The 21,147-nt window shown below is 36.9% G+C and overlaps 2 protein-coding genes across 2 annotated transcripts; both read right to left on the bottom strand.

Annotated features, from left to right (window-relative positions):
• Positions 1–881: 881 nt before the first annotated feature.
• LOC145165016 (secreted RxLR effector protein 161-like) lies at positions 882–4,060 on the bottom strand. The gene is made up of 3 exons (XM_079083657.1): positions 3,912–4,060; positions 3,149–3,437; positions 882–965 (listed from the first exon to the last, which is right to left on the bottom strand). Exons 1-3 carry the CDS (start codon positions 4,058–4,060, stop codon positions 882–884), a joined length of 522 nt encoding a protein of 173 aa, XP_078939783.1.
• Positions 4,061–4,078: 18 nt separating this feature from the next.
• Positions 4,079–5,894, bottom strand: LOC145165017 (uncharacterized). Its single transcript, XM_079083658.1, has 3 exons — positions 5,657–5,894; positions 4,580–4,719; positions 4,079–4,387 (listed from the first exon to the last, which is right to left on the bottom strand). Exons 1-3 carry the CDS (start codon positions 5,892–5,894, stop codon positions 4,079–4,081), a joined length of 687 nt encoding a protein of 228 aa, XP_078939784.1.
• Positions 5,895–21,147: the final 15,253 nt, after the last annotated feature.

Genomic DNA, 21,147 nt, shown 5'->3' on the forward strand with positions numbered 1-21,147 from the left:
TTGAGAAATCATATTATTTAATTAGTATTGATCAAGAATTAATTTGGAATTTATTTAGTGATCAAAAAAGACTAATTAAATATATGGGGATTGATTGTGTAAATCAATGATTCTAATAGTGTGGGCTAATGATCCATGGTTATTTAGGATGGGTTAAACCAATGAGATAATCCATGGATAGTCCATGGAGGTTAACCCATGGATCCTAAGTAATATGAAAGGTCATTAGGGTTTACAAAGTCTAACCCTAGCATTTGTCACACTATAAATAGAGTCCCCTAGAGCAAAAATCGGTTGCCCCATCATTCCAAGAGAGTGATACACGATTTTGAGCTTGCTAACTTATTCTCTCAAGCCCCCTCTTGCATACTGGTGTTTGTGAACCAATAGAGGCATCACACTTGAGGTGCTCAAGCTTTCAAAGGTCAAGAACTACAAGTCCTTCTAAGAGGTAAGTCATCTAACTACTTGTATCATTCAATTGTTCATATGTATGCTAGTTAGAAAAATGCTTTGGAAAATTGAAAATATTCATGTATAATTAGAGAAAACATAGATCCAAAGCATTTAGTGTTGCATGTGCACCATAGGAGTGTTATAGTGCTCAAAACCCAACCAAGAGTACTTCAGGTATTTGATGATCGCAAGCAAATGGCTTTCATACTTGCAGGGATCAAGATCGATGATCAGGTTTTGATGTGGCTTGATGGTGAGAAGTTGAGATTGCCCTGTGTGTTCTTTAACAGATGGAGTTTCAGAAGAGACCGCCATTGTTGAGTTCTTTAGGAAGAAGATGATGAACAATAGAGAGACTTTGAATCGTCAGAAATCTTTAAGAGAATTGTGTGAGTGGTAATGTGATATGAAGCCCCAAAAACCTTTTATACCATTTTATTGGTGAGAGAAATCCGAAAAGAGATTGCATCGATTAATGAAACGTCGCCTGAAAAAGCGCGATTTGACAACTGTTTATGTCAGAGATATACGTCATACAACAAAAAAGTAGACGTCCGTTCAAAATTTCACGCGCCCTTTTGAATTCTTATCCTTAGGAAATTGCCACGTCAGCTTTCCCCTTTCATAGTCATGGCATAGATAAGTCATTCCTAGTGAACAATATCCATTCACAGTTAGATGTTACTGAAAGCCCTGCGAAACTAAGATGAACCATGAGAACTACGAACCAAACTTTGGGAAGATCACTAGGATCTTCGTGTAAGAGTGTGCCAAAGAAACAGAAATAAAGCAATAAGTTCTAATGGATTCTAGTGATGTCTAATTAGACACGAAACTGTGGATCCCGGGCATAGATCTCTTCTTCGAAGTCAAGAGAGACTAAGAAGTGTATGTGTGGCTTCCCATTGAAATACGATGAATAGTTTATTAAGAAACATTAAAAGGCATCTTTTTATTAGGCTTAATGGGTGGCTTCGTCTCCAACCAAACTCCAAAACTTGATATATGTACGAACGTTCGGATGAATTACTCGTGTGACCAGTGTAGTCAGTTGAACAAGTAGGTTTGCAATTATTTTAGGTGACTTGGGTAAATATAGAAATCTCAAGAGAAATTAAAATTGGATCTAGTGGGAAGAAATGTCTTAGGTCTAGAACATTTCATTAAGATGTCGCAAAAGGAAAGAGATTTCTTGGTACAGACCACGAATGTGGCATTCGTTAATTCCTTGGTGAAAAATATAGAACGTTTAATTGTTCACCGTCAATTCATTAAACTGTGTTGGATTTTGGGTTTCACTTAGTTCGTGGTTGAACAAAGCTAAGATCATTAACACAGATGTTGTGCAACCATAAACCTCAGTAGTAATTTCTGAGAGTCTCAAGGGTTAAAACGATGAATGCGAAAGTGATGAAGAAAAATAGAGGTGGTTTAAGAAAAAACGAATGTACCTCTGCTATGTGAAAGTGACCAAGCAGATAACTCTTAACTCAAGTTGAGAAGATTAAGGTAGCTCATGACTTATGTGAAATGAGAGCCTAATTGGGAAGAAACGATTGGTAGAATCAATTCATTAAGGCTTCACATAGAGTCTTCGAGGCTTTAGCCAACATGCAGCAACATGCTTCTAGGGACACTTACCTAATACAAAAGTAAAGAAGTTTATACATGCCCCATCATGCTAACAAAGAGTGACTACGAACGTTTTCCTCCATGAGATTCTCAGTTGTCTAGAGTTTTTGATATTTGTGAAAAATAAAAGAAATAAGAATAAAATTAAAATAAAATAAAATAAAATAAAATATTTTTGAATTTTGATTTTCTAAAAATAAAGAAAAACAGAAATAAATAAAATATTTTGAATTTTTGAGATTTTCTGAAAATTAAGAAAAACAGAAAGAAATTAAATATTTTTGAATTTTTGAGATTTTCTGAAAAGAATTAAAAACAGAAGAGATTCAAAAACGAAACAATGAAAAACAACATTATACAAAATGTACAAAAGGATACTTAAGGAACTGAACCACTAAAGAACAGTAGACTGCGAATGAACAGTTGACTACGAACTATTGCGAGCGTTCGCACCGATTCGTAGTGTTAAACTAGACTGCGAATGAACAGTAGATTGCGAACTACTGCGAGCGTTCGCACCAATTCGCAGTGTTAAAGTAGACTGCAAATGAATAGTAGACTGCGAACTAATGCGAGCGTTCGTACCGGTTCGCAGTGTTAAAGTAGACTGCGAATGAACAGTAGACTGCGAACTACTGCGAGCGTTCGTACGGATCGCAATGTTAAAGTAGACTGTGAATGAACAGTAGACTGCGAACTACTACCAGCGTTCACACCAATTCGCAGTGTTAACATTATTGATGCGAAAGTGGTTTCGAAACAGATTCAGATTCCATCATTCCTAGGCCTTGAAGAATTTAATTGAAGTTGGATTCAGGTAAGGCCTTTGTGAATACGTCAGCCAACTGATCAGCGGATCTTTGATGAAGTGATACATCAGTGCTACATTACCATCTTCCACATGATCTTTGATGAAGTGATACATAAGTGCTATATGTTTCGTCTTGGAGTGTTGCACTGGGTTATGACAAATGCGAATCGCACTTTCAGAGTCACAGTATAATGGGATTTGTTTCATGCTTAGGTCATAGTCACGAAGTTGACTTTGAATCCAAATGACCTGGGATGTGCATGAGGCAGCTGCAATGTATTCAGCCTCAGCTGTTGACAAGGAAACGCAGGTTTGCTTCTTGGATTGCCAGCTTACAAGTTTGCCATCTAGGACTTGGCATCCCCCAGTTCTAGTCTTTCTATCTAACCCACATCCTCCAAGATCATCATCCGAAAAAGCTTGTACAAAGAACCCAGAATTTGAAGGGTACCATATTCCAAGTGAGGAAGTTCGTTTTAGATACCTGAAAATGTTCTTAACTGCTGTCATGTGAGGTTCTCGAGGATTAGCTTGGAACCTAGCACAATAGCAAACAGAAAACATAATATCTGGACGATTCACAGTTAGATACATTAAGGAACCTATCAGTTGACGATAGAGTGTCATATCTGCAGCCGGTTTATCCAAAGAAGGGGTTAGTTTCGTTCCGAATGCCATTGAAACCTTTGCTTTTGAGTCTCCCACCATTCCAAACTTTGCAAGTAGATTTTTCGTGTAAGCCTCTTGGTTAATAAAGATACCTTCCTGACTCTGTCTAATGTTCAGTCCAAGGAAAAAGTTAATTGGACCCATGGAGCTCATCTCAAATTTAGTATCCTTCAACTATCGAAACTCAACTGTTAGGTTGGGATTAGTAGATCCGAAGATGATGTCATCAACATAAATTTGGACAATCATCAAGTGGCCACCCTCTTTATTATGAAAGAAGGTTGGGTCAACTGAACCTTGTTTAAATTTAGAAAGTTTTAAGAATCTAGTAAGAGTTTCGTACCAGGCTCTTGGAGCTTGCTTCAGACCATAAACAACCTTGTCTAGGATGTAACAATGATTAGGATACTTCTCGTTTACGAACCCTGGTGGTTTTTCCACATATATTGTTTCTTCAGTTTCACCGTTCAAGAATGCACATTTAACATCCATCTGAAATACTTCTATGTTCTAATGCGCTGCATATGCCAAGAAGATGCGAACTGATTCCAATCTTGCAACTGGTGCGAAGGTTTCTTCATAGTCAATACCTTCTTCCTGGCAATATCCCTTGACAACGAGTCTCACTTTGTTTCTTATCACATTTCCTTCTTTATCCAGTTTATTGCGAAATACCCATTTCAAACGAACAACTGATGCATCATGTGGAGTGGGAATTAACCTCAAAACTTTGTTTTGTTCGAACTCGTTGAGTTCGTCTTTCATCGCTTGCACCCAATCAGAATTATCAAGAGCAACGTTGACGGTTTTGGGGTCAACCTTGGAGATGAATGAATTAAACATACAAAATTTCACTTTAGAAAATAATGCAGTTCGTTTCGCTTTTTGCTGGGATCTTGTGAGAACTCATGTAGAAGACTCACCAATCACTTGGGTTTTCGGATGATCTCTGGTTCATTTGGTCAAAGGAGGGTAATTCGGATCATAAGAGGGATCCAATTCAGCGTTTACCTCCTCAAACTCTGATTGTACATCCAAACCATCATTCGCTTCTTTATTCTCCCCCTCGAATGATGAGAGTTCTTCTACTTCAAGAATTAAAGTGTCTCCTATGAATGGAGATTCGTGAGTCATTGTGGAAGGTGATGTATCTTTATCAAAAAGTAGTTCAGAAGAAAAAGACGAAGTAAAACCCTCCCCCTGCAATGGAATGTTCGTATCATGTAGTGTAGATTGCTCCCCTGATAACTTGCATTTGAATGAAAATTCTCCCCCTGGAATGTAGTATTCGTGTCTTGAGGGACGCTTGTTGGGTTTTAGTATACTACACTCCTATGGTGTACATGCAACCCTATAAACCTTGGATCTATGTTGTCTCTATTATACATGCAAATATTAACTATTCCAAGGTTTCATCCTAACTAGCATATTATGAAGCACCTATACTACAAAGTTCTAGTTAGATGACATACCTTTTGACGTAGCTTGATGTCTTCAAGCTTTAAGAGCTTAGCCCCAATAGTGTGGAAGCCTCAAATGGAATCACAAATCACCAAAACACCTTGGAAGAACTTGAGAGAATATGTATGCACACTAAAATCGGCCCACTCTTATTTTCACACACTTGTGCCAATTTTGTGAGCCAAGGACCCCTTTATATATTTTGGAGGATTAGGGTTACATCCATGTAAACCCTAATACCCATGACCTTTCATTTACATAGGATCCATGGGTTAAAAGCTCCATGGACCATCCATGAAAGCTTAGCCCAACCTAAATGAACTTGGCCCATTCCATATATATAAGAGTCCATGTTTAATTAGTTCTTTTTGATCACTTAATTAATTCTAAATTAATTCTTGATCAATACTAATTAAATAATATGATTCCATATTAATATATTAGAACTTATAATATATTAATATAAATCATAAATATACTATTCTCAAAAGACTATCCATATAAACTGTGCCGGTGAAGTGCAACCCAAATGGACCATGCCGGGTCGGGTCAAGTACATACCAAATATAGTTATGGACTTAGACATTAATCCAACAACGCTCTCACTTAGAGGCTGTTTGTGCATACCCTTCTCGACATCATCAATTATTTTCTTCAATTCATCCTCTTTATTGTCAGTTGCTTTTGTTTCGGATGAAATGGCATTCTCTGGCTCATCAAAGAGTAACGTGAATTCCTCATAAAGGTTGGAGTGAGGAATCACGCATGACCTTGGTTTCGAAAAGATCTCCTTTGATTGACTTTCATTCGACTGAATCTTCTTCAAGTAATTGTCGTGGAACGTGACAAAGTAGGTCTCCTCCATCTTCTTGGATCGTTTGTTGAGAACCCTGTAGGCCTTGGAAGTTTACAAATATCCCAAAAATATACCCTCGTCAGCTTTCGCATCGAATTTGTTTTGTTGTTCCTTGGAGTTGAATATGATACACCTGGAACCAAATACATGGAAAAACTTAACATTAGGTTTGCGATTATTTATTATTTCATAAGGAGTGATGGAAAATCGCTTATTCAGGATAGATCTGTTTTGGGTGAAGCAAGCAGTCGCAATCGCATCCGCCCAAAAATAGAAAGGCAAGCATGCGAAAGATAACATGGTTCTCGTAGCTTCGCACAAGGAGCGGTTTCGCCTTTCAACTACGTTGTTCTGTTGTGGAGTATAGGGAGCAGAAAAATTGTGCGAGACTCCCTTCTCAGCAAGGAATTCTTCAAATGCTTGGTTTTTGAATTCCAAACCACTGTCACTGCGAACATTGCGAACCAGCTTTCGCAGTTGAAGCTCAATTTGCTTTATGAAATCCTTGAGTTTTGGTGTCACCTCAGATTTCTGTTTAAAAAAGTACACCCAAGTGAAACGTGAAAAATCATCAACTATGACAAGAATGTACTTACTACCACCAACACTTTCGATTGAAGAAGGGCCATAAAGGTCGATATGTAGAAGTTTTAGTGGTTCAATCACTTTCGTGTTTACTATCGTTGGATGACCTTTCCTACTTTGCTTCCCCATCTCACAAGTTGCACATAAATGATCCTTATCAAATTTCAGGAGAGGAAGTCCTCGCACGTGATCACCAAGAACAAGCTTGTTGATGTCTTTAAAGTTGAGATGCGAAAGTCTTCTATGCCATAGCCAGCTATCGTCTGAGTGAGCTTTCGTAAGTAAGCAAATAGCAGGCTTTCCTCGTATCGAATTCAAGTTTAATGTATACATTTCTCTTTTACGCTTCGACTTTAGAAGGACTGCTTTGGTCTTCTTTTCAATGATTTCAGACCCTTCGTCATCAAATGAAACCTTTAACCCCGTTCCCACAACTAACTATGAAACACTTATGAGGTTGTGTTGTAAGCCTTTTAAGTATGCCACATTTTGAATAGAAAACTATCCATTCGTTATCATCCCATAACCTTTAATTTTTCAAAAAGAGTTATTTCCATACTTCACTATTCCACCATCTTTGAGAGCCCGAAACTCTCGCAACTCCTCCTTCCTCCCAGTCATGTGACGCGAGCAGCCACTGTCGTTATACCATTCAGAGTCGAACTGCTCATCACGTATCACCTGCGAAAATCTAGCAGATTTAGGAACCCAAAGTTGCTTGGGTCCTTGTGAGCCTTTTACAGATAAGGGAAAAGTAATTGCAAAATCAACCATATAAGTATGTTTAACTAATGTGGTCTTATCTTTCTTTGTTATAGTGAAAACTTTTATCCTTTTATCATTTTCGTTCGTTTCTTTTGGACAAGTTTGTTTTTGATTGTTTTTGATTTGATTCTTTGCGAACTCTTTTTCAACTTTCTTCAAGTTAGTATTCGATTTCATGGATCGAACTTTAGGATCTGAAACTAACTTTTCTTTTCCTTTAGCTTCTTTAGATGAAGCTTTCGTGGGTTGAGAGCGATGAGGTTTTGGCTTCTCCATAGGCTTCTTTGAAAAATTAAGTTTTTGAACAACTTTCTGTTTAGAGTGTTGTGGACTACGAAAGTGACAGTGCGAAGATTGTCTGGGGTTCGCATGTAAAGGGGCTTTTGCATTTCAATTGAAAGGTTATTCATTTCCAACATAGTTGGGATTTTGGGATTGCCAAAATTCCTTCCTTTCATTGATATTTCTTTGATATCTCACATTCCTTTGCTATTTTTGAGCTGCAAGTTTCTCTGAGGACTTGTGGATGTTTGCCCTTGGTTTCTTCTTTCTCACATGAGATTCGTCCTTTACTGATTTAGGTTTGCTTTGAATGTCCTTGGTTCCACTTGGACTTCCTTTCTCATAGCTTGAGCGATTGTTCAGTGGTTCTGCCACATATCTTCCTTTCACTCTCCAAGAGGTCTTTTCTGACAAACCTATGGTTTCGTCTGCATTGTCTATTGGAACAGACCAGAAGTACTCATCACATCCATCCTTGTTGTCGTCATCTATGAGGGACGTTAATTCAACTGTTTGGTTTTTATCCAGTCCTTTAGTAACAAATACTTGATTAGGGATAGTTTGGACTTTGGGAAAAACCTTTGCTTTAGATTTAAAATTTCAGGTTTATTTCGAGAAATACGTGTGAACTCAATTGAGTTTTCGGAAATTAAAGCTTTTGCAGGTTCAGTTTCATTTTTCACAAATTCTGAGCAATCAAGCTCATCCTCTACAGAAATTTCGCTCATATCACTGTCCTCATCGAATTCAGATGTATTTTCAACAGTGATTTTATTATCTGAACTCAATTTGGCACTCAATGAGTCGAACCTTTGTATAGTATCAGCTTTTATTTTCTTCTTGTCATTTTCATCCAACAGTTGTTTTAACATGATTTTATGGTCTTTGGACTTAATGTATGATTCAATTCTTTCCGGTCCTACCCTATAAGCATCAGAAGTTTCGTCAGACGAAACGATATATTTGTATTTGTAACAATCAGCGTCGATTTCGTCTTCCTTTAATTCAAGAAATGGCAAGAGCAACTTGTGAATTTTCTTACCAATCTCACATTCATGGTGCAATTGGGTAATCTTGAAATAAAGCCTTTTAGCAATTAAACAGAAAATGTTTCGTTGTTTCAAAAGCATTAAATTGTCTCATTGCAAATAAATCAATTGATCCCTAGACTTTGACAAATCCGACTCGATCTTCTCTATCCATATGTGCCTCTCATCGCTTTTCAACGAAACCCTGCTAATTTGATCAGTTAGGTTAGAGTTTTCCAAACGAGTTATTTTTAAACTATCACTAATGCTTGAAAAGGTGAATTTTAGGTCATTTAGTTCAGTTTTGTATCTAGACACAGGTATATTCAGAGATTCAAGAATTAGATTTACCTTGTTGATCAGCTTCTCGCACTCATTGATTTGTTCAGGAACTGTTCTTGCTACGAAACAACTAGCATCTCCTCCTCCACTATCGGTGGCATTCCTCTGCATCTGTGACCTTTCGTTTGTCACCATCAAGCATTTTCCTCCAAAATGCGAACTCTCTTCTTTCGCAACGAACGTCCTGCCATGCGTGGTCCTATGAACCTCGTCATCTTCAGAGTCTGTTGACCAGACCTCAACTCCTCCAAACTCGTTTTCAGCAACTTTTTCCTGCACAATTAAAGCAGGCATAGAGTTCTCAACATTCTTTTTCTTCTTGATCTCCTCTAGCTTTCGCATGTAGTAAGCCTCATCATCTTCTCCTTCCTTCTTCTCATTTAACCTTCTCAGCAAGCACTCATTGGCCAAATGATTTTACCATGACAATAATTGCAGTCATGGCCGGAGTCACCCATGAGCTTCTTCTCCTTCTTTCCTTCCTCCTTCTGAGAATCATTTTTATTCTCCTCTTTCACCTTTTCAGAGCTGTAGCTGCCCTGCCAGTTTTAGTTCTTGTTTGAGGGGAACTTCTTCTTTACGAACCACTTAGGATTTGAAACCATTAAAGCATACTCCTCGTTCGTAAGCTTGCATTCAGAATGATCAGACTCAGACCCATCCTCTGCAACTGTCTTACCCTTCGCAATGAGAGCTAGAGATCCCATTCCAGAAACAACTTTCGTGTGCCTTCAGAATTCCAACAAGCTTGGCTAAGGTATAGTTTTTAAAATGCTCATGCGCCTTGACGGTAGAAACTACTTCCATCCACTCAGATCTAAGTCCGTTCATGAGCGTAACTTTATGTTCGATTACTTCTCGTCCAATACCATGTTTCATCATCTTACTCAAACGATGATTATAGCGATTGGAATTTGAAGTCAAACTTTCTTCAGGCTTTTGTGCGAAGGCACCAAACTCTGAAAGCAAGAGTGTTTGACTAGAATGCTCAAGATCTGCATCAGTAGAGTAAAGTTCCTTGAGCCTATCCCGAATAGCTTTTGCAGTGTCACACGAACTAACCAGACGAAAGGTATCAGCTGGCAAACCTAACCTAATGATCCTTATTTCTTTAACATTGCTGATTAGCTTTTCTTTCTCATCCTGGGGAACATCTTTTACATCAAGAAGCAGCTGGTTGTAGTCCTTCTGATTTTTAATAACTCTTTTGGTTGTTGTGTGAACAAATGCACCTAGAGTGATGGATTCCCATATCAAATCACCATTATCCTCTAGGCCGAGAACGTAATCTTCGAAGTGAAGTTACCAAACTTCATACTCATTGGGAAAGATAATCGGGATCCTTGTTGTCGATCCAATGTTGCTGGAGAGATTTATGGAGTTGATGTGAGAATCGTCGTGCTGCATGATGATATTTCGTTTGAAACCTGTTAAGAATCAGAAGTATAAACTAAATAAGTTTAGGGTAATATTAAGATCACATAATAGCGTTAAGAAAACGATGATGATAATTAAAAAAGATCCTTAGACAGCCACCACGAAAACCCTAACCCATATTTTTGTGTTATTGTGATTTGGTAGCCATTTGAGAGCATTTTGGTGTTGTTTTGGTGTTTTGGAAGAAGGAGCAAGGATTCAAAGGGAGCTTGTAGATCCAGGGGATTAGCACCATTTCTTACTCATTTCAGGTATCAAGCATCAAACTTGACCATTACATGCTTAGTTATAATGTTGGGGGTGTTTTATGAGTTATTTTGACTCCATTAATGGGGTTTCTTGCATATTGATAGTTTCAGACCATAAGAGCTGTCCTTTTGAGCTCTTGGAAGCACTTAGAGTCCTAAAATTGGACCTTGATGGTTAAGCCATAACCATGCAAGTGTTTGATGGTCACAAAGTTGGTTTAAGGACTAAATTCATGTTTTGGCCCCCATCCATGCATGCAAGCACATAAAGTTTGTGACTTTATGGATTAGGATGTCTTAAAGGACCTGGATCTATGTTCTAGACGTGAGGACTTAATGGATTAAGTCACAAATGGAGCCCCAAGGAAGTTGGTCAGTACGCTGGGCGTACACCCTAGTACGCTGCACGTACTGGGTCAACTTCCCGCTTTTGGTCAAGGCCAACGTACGCTGGGCGTACGTGCAAGGTACACCACGCGTACGCATGCAGAGTGGAGAACTTGGGTTTTTGGGCCTTAGAAGTTTGGGCCTGGATGGTTGGGCCTCATGGCCCATTGTGGAGTATAGTTTCTAGGCCTAGAACATTTAAAGTATTGGGCCTCTTGGGCCATAATGGGCCACTTTACTTATTTTGGGTTAAGGATTTATTGGGCTTCCGATTAGGCCCATTTGATGGGTTGGGACCAATTTAGAAAATTGGTCCATTAGTGGGCCTTTAATTGGCCGTTAGTAGGCTTGGAAAGATAAAATGGAATTGGGCTTTGGGTATGGTCCAATTTAGACCAAGGGGTAAAATGGTCATTTTACCCTAAGAAGTATTATGGATTCTGACTAAGTGTTGTTATGATAATGATAGTCGGTGAGTCTTCAGAGCAGCTGTTGAGTATTATGTATTGCGTCATTGGGCCTGTTTTTTTTAGTCCGTTTGTATAAACGAGTTGAGTCTGTCCACTCGTATTTATTGCTAGGGTTAGATTATATATGGTGCATGCATGCATCTTATTTTTAACAACTCTGATATTATCTTTGTAACCATATTTTGTGCCTCTACATAAGTAATTATTCATCGAGTTCTTCTGAGGCGTGACTATTAATCATTCAGCACCAGTTTGATCATTATTGTGTTCTTGTTCTTTACCTGTTTGAATCTATTCGATCTTTAAGGTTTTATTCCTATCAATTGGTATCAGAGCAGGAGACTGTGTAATCTATATGCATCTCTTCTGTTTATAGAGTTTTAGGGTTTCCATTAATATAGGATCTAACTAAATCGTCTTCTACATCATTCTGACGGCTCAAAGAGATCTTGATATTACCCAATAAACAATCTTTGTTTACACGTCTGATTCTTTACAGGTATCAAAAGTTTTTCACCATGCAGCATGACGATTCCAACATCAACTCCTTGAATATGTCAAGCAACATTTGATGAACAACCAGGATCCCGATTCTTTTTCCTCACGAATATGAAGTCTGGGTGCTCCACTTTGAAGACTATGTTCTAGGCTCAGATGATGATGGTTATCTGATTTGGGAGGCAATCACTCAAGGTTCGTTTGTTCATACATCGACCAAAAGAAAAATCAAAACCCAAAAAGAATACAACCAACTGCTCCTTGATGTGAAGGACGTGCATCAAGACAGGAAAGACAAACTCATAAGCAATATTAAAGCAATGAGAATCATCAGATTCGCTTTGCAAGCAGATACTTTCTGTCTCGTGAGCTCTTGTGAGACCGCGATTGCCATTTGGGATAGGTTGAAAGAACTCTACTCCACAGACGCAGATCTAGAGCATTTAACTCAAACGCTCTTGCTATCCGAGTTTGGCGAATTTATTCAAAAGCCTGAAGAAACACTGAGCGCCACATTCAATCGATTTAATCATCTTCTCATATAAATGATGAAGCTGTTGGGTTTTGAACATTCTAACACTCCTATGGTGTACATGCCACCCTATAAACCTTGGATCTATGTTTTCTCTATTATACATGCAAATATTAACTATTCCAAGGTTTCATCCTAACTAGCATATTATGAAGCACCTATACTACAAAGTTCTAGTTAGATGATATACCTTTTGATGTAGCTTGATGTCTTCAAGCTTTAAGAGCTTAGCCCCAATAGTGTGGAAGCCTCAAATGGAATCACAAATCACCAAAACACCTTGGAAGAACTTGAGAGAATATGTATGCACACTAAAATCGGCCCACTCTTATTTTCACACACTTGTGCCAATTTTGTGAGCCAAGGACCCCTTTATATATTATGGAGGATTAGGGTTACATCCATGTAAACCCTAATACCCATGACCTTTCATTTACATAGGATCCATGGGTTAAAAGCTCCATGGACCATCCATGAAAGCTTAGCCCAACCTGAATGAACTTGGCCCATTCCATATATATAAGAGTCCATATTTAATTAGTTCTTTTTGATCACTTAATTAATTCTAAATTAATTCTTGATCAATACTAATTAAATAATATGATTCCATATTAATATATTACAAGTTATAATATATTAATATAAATCATAAATATACTATTCTCAAAAGACTATCCATATAAATTGTGCCGGTGAAGTGCAACCCAAATGGACCATGCAGGGTCGGGTCAAGTACATACCAAATATAGTTATGGACTTAGACATTAATCCAACTGTCTCCCACTTGGATAAGTCTAAAACTATTATTGAGTATGACTTCAAAACCTAACTGGCAATCGTAGCTCTTAAAGCCGTTGTCGAACTCTGACCTTGTCAATGACATGTCCATTAGATAAGGGATCATATATTCCTCTATTCTAGATATCATATGGACTGAGACATGGATTATAATCATTCTCTCTTTCCATTTGTTGTTTCCCGATTTTCGATTTATGATGACTGACTGATTGAACAAATCAAATCAGTCCTGGCTTGGCCAAGCACTCACATGTGTCATCGCTAAATCATCGAGGGGCCCACAGATATCGCTTTTATCCCGAAGGTAAAAGGAATGGATAAACTTCGACTCATATGGCTTGTTCTACTACTTATTGAATCATACACAAAGGCACGTTTTATAACATCGAGTTACCAAATGCGTTTTTGTGCAATCAATGTATAACCAACTCATAGTAACAACTCATATCTCTAGGTTTGAAGAATATAAGATATAATCGTCCCATGATCACTCGTGATAAAATCCATGAAGTGATTCAAATGAGCACGGGTTGAATCCAATACTCAGAACTTATAAGCACTCATGAGTGTTGTAGCACCAGTTTATCCACCAACTTGGACCTCTACAAACCAACCCATGACAGTCTTGATTCATATCTACTTCCAACATATGACCGACTGTGGATGGTTTGAATAACTTAATCATTCAGGAAGAGCGACTTAGTTATTCTGGAAGTCAAAACATGCAAAGTGAAACACAAGAATAAATGAATCAAATATGGTATCAAACCCTATGGATATAAATAAACACTTTTATTTATCACCATACTGATTACTCATTATTCATTGTTTCGGTTTTATCAACTTTATACTTGAATTAAAAACACTAGTTGTCCCATGCTCCAAGCATGTACACTATGTTTTTCTTAAACAATAGCTTTGCCATACACGAAGTATGCACTTTATGTTTGTCTATGATCCTTACTTTGTGAAATAAACCAATTGAACATAATTTCAATGATTCTAATTTCACACTCCCAAATCCTTATCGAAAAATGTGAGAATTTCAAATTCCTATCATTTATCGAAATCTGTTTAGATTTTAAACTTATATGCACTGACAAAGACTTGTCAACAGTCATTATAAGGTATTCCAATGGAGATCAACTCCATGGAAACTAAGTCTCATATTCAAAGTACATTGCTTTGGACATGCTTCTTGCATTAAGTTTTCTAATCTTACACAGATAACTTCCACGTATGGAGACAACTCCATATTCTCATTTTGACTATCACTTCTGAATAAGAGATGCCTCTTTTCAGAATATGTCAATATGGTCCTTCCAAAATTAGCACTATACTTCCAACTGTCCCTAAGCAACCAATCTTTGGTAAACCTCAGATTGTCCTCGACAATTGCTTAATCATTTTAGTCATATCCAATTCTAGACCTTTTCCCTTCTTAATGCCTCTGGGCATTTGGAAAAATTTAGAAATGACAAATATTATAGCACATGCAATCGATCCTATTCCCAAAGCAAATGGTACACGATTCATGATGTCTCACATAAAGACATGATTCTAGACCAGTCTTTTGCTACAATATTTTTATTTGCCATGTTTTCAGAATTTGACTATGAAGAGGGATGCTGTAATCATAATCGAATTTTGAGAACGCAATATATAGAATTTCCTTAAGTTGAACCAATCCAACATGAAATTCATATATATATATTCTTGACTAAAGATGATTAAGGTCTCAATCTAAGCCTTTAGAACTGAAATGAAGTATATCATCTCCCTTAATTATAGCAAAACAACTTTTTCAATCCCTACAGCCTCACGAATTGAAACTTTTGTTTTCTATAATTAACATTTCTAACTTGCAACACTAACTATAATTATCATGCTCCCACTAATATGATGATTATTAGCATAACACTTATGCTCCCACTAGCTTTGACATGTACTCAGAAATCAGCTGGACTTCTAGAAATCAATACTTTATTGACTTTCTTACCAAAGTTCAGATTTCTGATATGAGATGCTTTTATAAAACTTTATCAAAATCATACACCTTTCCTTAGATAACATGCATGTGTGTCTAAACAATTTCAGAACTATGAAAAGGGATGCCGTAATCATAGTCTCAATTGTTTAGTCCTTTTGCCATCTGCTTCAAATCTACTTGGTGGAAGTGTTTCCTCACCATCATTTTCATGAATCGGAGAGAAACCTTATGACCCTTAGATTTTATGGTGCATGTGTTCTTATCCATGTGAATTGTCAAAACCATAGTCACAAGACAAGGATAATGACAAATCCAAACTCATATGGACTGAACTTATGCAATCTTAACTTCTTGCCACCTGGAAGTACAGGGCCTGCCATTGCTTCCAAGTTGTTATGCAACCAATTAAGAACTTTCAGAACTCCTATGCAAAGCCAATTTTAACGAGAATGGGCACATAATATGTCAACACGATAGGTTATAAACCTCAAGTCGTGTGCTAGTGAAGAACCTCAGGTTTTAATCTTGATTAGTTCTTGAAACCATTTCAGGATCTTTTAGACTCCCACTGTCTTCTTGACCAATAAGACTTTCTTGCCAAATATTCAAGAAGTAGTGTGGATTCTTAATCAAGACAACCACTTCACACAATTGGCCTTAGTTGGTCTTTGTTTTTATCCAAAACATCACAACTTACCAATTTCAAATGTACAAGAGTAGAAAACTTTTACTCTTACATTTGACAAGTGTTATAAACCTTCTTTAAGATGTGTCACTCAAATTACAATCTTGGAGTATGTCTCTAAGATTTGTTTTGGAGCGAAGTATGACTCATCTTCTTGACCTGACCACTTCAACAATTCATGACTTTTCTTCTTAGCTATCAGAATGCACTTAGAGGATGAATTGTGATATGGTCTCATAATCTTTAAGATGACCATTAAACATGATACTAAAGTACTCTCCCATCTTTTCAGATTTGAGAAACTTTTATCCTTCTACCTAATTTGATTCTTCTTATTCGTTCGGCTATACATTGGAACTTTTCCAATGTCTCAGACTTATACTTAAGCTTGTAAGTATAACCATATTTACTAAAATTTAGTAAATCATGACGAGTAGTCTTATCGATCTTTTGTGGTGGACTCTGATCAGTGCACAAGGATGTGTACTTGATCCCTTAGTCCTTCACTTGACTCACATATACATGTGAACAAGGAACTAGTCTTAAATTTTTCCAAAAATGAAACTTCTCATTCATCATACTATACAACTTGCATGATTCCAAGTTTCGGTCCAATTGAAACTTGGGTGATGAGAATCTTTCCTTACTTGGTAAATTTAGACACTACCACAAATGAAAGAATCAAATTCATTTTTCCAATGTTGCTAGAAACATACAAACATCAAGTTTTCATAAATGTCATTGCAAGGAGATATAAAATAAAGTAAAACTTTTATTTATTTATAAAAATGCGGACAAACTTTTCCTTATAATGCAACTTGAAATGAAAACTATGCTATTACATGTTTCCTAGCAATCTATCATAACTCCTAAGAAGTAGCTCAAGAATCCGATCTTCAACCAAGCGATAGAAATCCATATTCGCGATCAGATTCAACATACTCTTTTCTTTAAGTTTCCTTCCCTTTGCTTGATCCTACTAAATATCAAAATGCAACCGAGTCACATTTTGTATTAAGAATCATCAACTGGTAACTTAATAGAGTTAGATAGTGGACCTACCTGAAGCAGAGTCAAACTGTTGATTCTTCTTTCTTTCAGGTAGCTTGGGCAGCTTCGATTCCAATGCCCCTTTTCTTCACACTGAAAACATATAGACTCTTTGGGAATGGTACAAAAGGCTATTCCAGACTTAGACTTTCACTTTACCTTCCGGTCAACCGGGTTGACCAAGGCCGAGCCCTTTCCATTGGGAAGAGAAACCTTTTCTGGACTTCCAATGTTACCATTGTCCATGTCCATGGAAGTTTGAGAAATAGACCTTCCATCCATATTTGCTTGACTATTGCACCAAATCATTTCTGATTCAGCAGCACTAAGAAAATAAGAAAGATCCATTAGGGCCATGTCATGATCTGTCACATAGTAGTCTTTCTATATGACTCAGGAAGTGATTGAAACACCCAGTCAATAGCCAACTTCCTTCGGACAACGACACCCAACATTCTTAACCTGTCACTGTGTGACTTCAGTCCTAAGACATGAGTGCACACAGGACTTCCAATTTGATGTTTTATTGTGAGTAGGGATTGAGTGATCTTGAACTTTTCAAGTCTTTAAGCTTGTGGGTCAGGGAAAATAATTGGAGGAGGTGGAGGAAGAGAAGTATGACTTCCATGAGCCAAACTCGGGAAATCATATTCATTAGGAAAGCTTGGTTTGGGAAGATCATTGTTGTCTAAACCAAACATCAACAATGGGAGAAATTCACGTAAAGTTGATTTAAGTCCTTAATATAACACCAAATATGATATATTAAGGCTAGGACCCAACAAACTATTTTATAACTTAGAAGAGGGATGCCGTAATCCAAGCTATAAAATATTTGAAGGTAGGTGAATGACGATTCACCAATTTCCACCAAGATAAACGAAATGTATTATTAGGTTTTAATTGGTTTTGAAACTCCTAGATTCTTTTGAGATTCATTGAACTTTTCAATGGCATGTTTCAATCTCGAGTGTGCCCTTCAGGTTTTGTGACTGGGATGCCGAGGATCACAAAACAAGGTGTGAAGTAACCATGCAAATATACTTGGTACCCTTAATATTTACCCCTCAATCGATGTGCCGGTTAACCACACACGCTCCAATGATACTATGATAAACATTAATTTACCCTTTGCCTACCTTGTTAAGTCTAGGTTAGTGTGCCGGTTAACCACACATGATCCACTAACAGCTTAAACAAAGTGCAAAGTGTAATTTCATGGATTAGCACCTTATTCACATTTTCCTAAGTAACTAAGATTGGGAATTTATAAGTGTTTAGTTACTTAGTATTTATCATTATACTTATAATGAAGGGAGAATTATAGTCCTTGTCCTACCTGTTCGGCTAACGACCCTCCACCGGTCAAGGAAGCAGTGAGTGAGAGTGGACACCCATTAAACTGCCATTTTATAGGCAGTAACCTTATACCCCCCTTATAGACCCGCTTCGTGAATGAGGCCTACTAATGGTAAGACGACTTGCTCTTATACATATAATATATTAAACTTTGAATATTATAATAGTATAAGGGTGTATTTTAGACATTTAAAATACTTGGTGATTTAATCTATTAATTAAACTAGACTTTTAATTTAATTAAACTCAAACCATATATTTATGGATTTAATAATACTTTTTTAATTAAACGCTTTAATTAACTATTAATAAAGTCCATAAGAGTTAATTTGAACTATTCAACAAAACATCATAATTCCAATTATTAAACTCAAAATTAAAACCATTTAATTAATTGTTTAAGTTATGAACCCAAGAGTTTTAGAATTCAATTCTTTTTTTCATAAAAAACTTTTTCTCAAATTCCAAAACTTGAGGGCAAGTTTTGTAATTCTTGAAAACCTTTGGATTCCATAACTTATGGAATTAATGGTGTTTTATGATGAAACTTTTCATGTTCCATAACTTAAGAACAAGTTATGGAATTCTTTAAAACATTAACACCAAATTTTGTAACTCCATAAAAACTTTGAATCAAATTTTTTTTTAAAAAAAAAACTTTCATATCCATAACTTATGGAAGTTTCAAAAACCCTTAAGATCACAACTTTAAAAAAAAACTTTTGAGCTCCAAAATTTTATGACAAAATTTGTAACTCCTTAAAACATTTAGATAAAACTTTTAAAAATAATAAAATAATCATATCATTTTATCTTTTACTAAATTTGACCTAATTCAACTTATATAACAAATGATTCAAATTTTACAAATAATTCGTTTTTCACAAAACAAGTAATTATCTTAAAATTTGACAAACGTCATGTTTTTTTTCCAACTTGAAAATAAAACATTTGCATCAATATAATAGAAAACAACCCATGGCTCTGACACCACTGTTGGGTTTTGAGCATTCTAACACTCCTATGATGTACATGCAACCCTATAAACCATGGATCTATGTTTTCTCTATTATACATGCAAATATTAACTATTCCAAGGTTTCATCCTAACTAGCATATTATGAAGCACCTATACTACAAAGTTCTAGTTAGATGACATACCTTTTGATGTAGCTTGATGTCTTCAAGCTTTAAGAGCTTAGCCCCAATAGTGTGGAAGCCTCAAATGGAATCACAAATCACCAAAACACCTTGGAAGAACTTGAGAGAATATGTATGCACACTAAAATCGGCCCACTCTTATTTTCACACACTTGTGCCAATTTTGTGAGCCAATGACCCCTTTATATATTATGGAGGATTAGGGTTACATCCATGTAAACCCTAATACCCATGACCTTTCATTTACATAGGATCCATGGGTTAAAAGCTCCATGGACCATCCATGAAAGCTTAGCCCAACCTAAATGAACTTGGCCCATTCCATATATATAAGAGTCCATATTTAATTAGTTCTTTTTGATCACTTAATTAATTCTAAATTAATTCTTGATCAATACTAATTAAATAATATGATTCCATATTAATATATTAGAAGTTATAATATATTAATATAAATCATAAATATACTATTCTCAAAAGACTATCCATATAAATTGTGCCGGTGAAGTGCAACCCAAATGGACCATGCCGGGTCGGGTCAAGTACATACCACATATAGTTATGGACTTAGACATTAATCCAACAGAAGCATGGGATTGGACGTGAACTGATTGAGCAAAAGGTCATGTTCATAAACGGACTGCGATCAAAGTGGAAGGCAGTAGTGTCAACTGTTAAAGCGCACGAACAGTTCAAGAACTATACTCTTGCGAAGCTTGTGGCTATTATGAAGGCACGAGAGAGTGAAGTGACGAAAGAAGCGAAGGTGGTTTCTGGCATGGGGTCTTTAGCCTTGGTTGCGAAGGGCAAGTCAATTACTGATGACAGATCTGGATCAGATCACTCTAAGTATTTGCTCTCAAACGAAGATTTCGCTTTAATGGTATCAAATCCTAAGCGATTTGCTAGGAAGAAGTTTCCTTCAAGAAAAAATAGAAACTGGCAGGGAAGCTATAGCTCAGAGAAAGTGAAAGAAGAGAACATGAGTGGTTCTCAGAAAGAGGAAGAGAAGAAGGAGAAAAAGCTGGTTGGTGACTCCGAATATGATTGTAACTATTGTAACGAGAAAAACCATCTTGCCAAGGAGTGCATGCTGCGAAGGAAGAATGCGAAGAATGAAGGAGAGGATGAGGAAGCTTACCATCTGAGAAAGCTGGAAGAGATCAAGAGGAAGAAAAATAATGATAACTCTATGCCTGCGTTGATTATGCAGGAAAATATGGCTGAAGGCGAGTTTGGAGGAGTGGAAGTCTGGTCGATAGACTCCGAGGCGGAAGAAGTTCGCAAGCCCACACATGGAAGGGCGTTCGTACCAAAAGAGCCAAGTTTGCAGTTCTCAAGAAGATGTTTAATGGTGATTGATGGAGGTTCACAGATGCAGGAGAGTGCTAGTGGAAGTGAGAGAAGTGATGATAGTTGTTTTGCCGCACGACCTGTTTCAGAACAAATCAATGAGTGCGAACAGCTGATCAATAAGTTAAATTCCATTCTCGAGTCTCTTAATATTCCTGTATCAAGATATCAAACTGAGTTAAGAGACTTAAAATTCACATTTTTCAAGTATAAGTGATAGTATAAAGCGAACCCGGTTAACAAACTCTAACCTGATTGATCAATTGAGCAGGGCTACATCCAAGAGTGATGA

This window comes from Lactuca virosa, chromosome 3, assembly GCF_052849685.1.
Source record: "Lactuca virosa cultivar CGN04683 chromosome 3, Lactuca_virosa_CGN04683_v6, whole genome shotgun sequence".
Classification (NCBI taxonomy): Eukaryota; Viridiplantae; Streptophyta; class Magnoliopsida; order Asterales; family Asteraceae; genus Lactuca; species Lactuca virosa.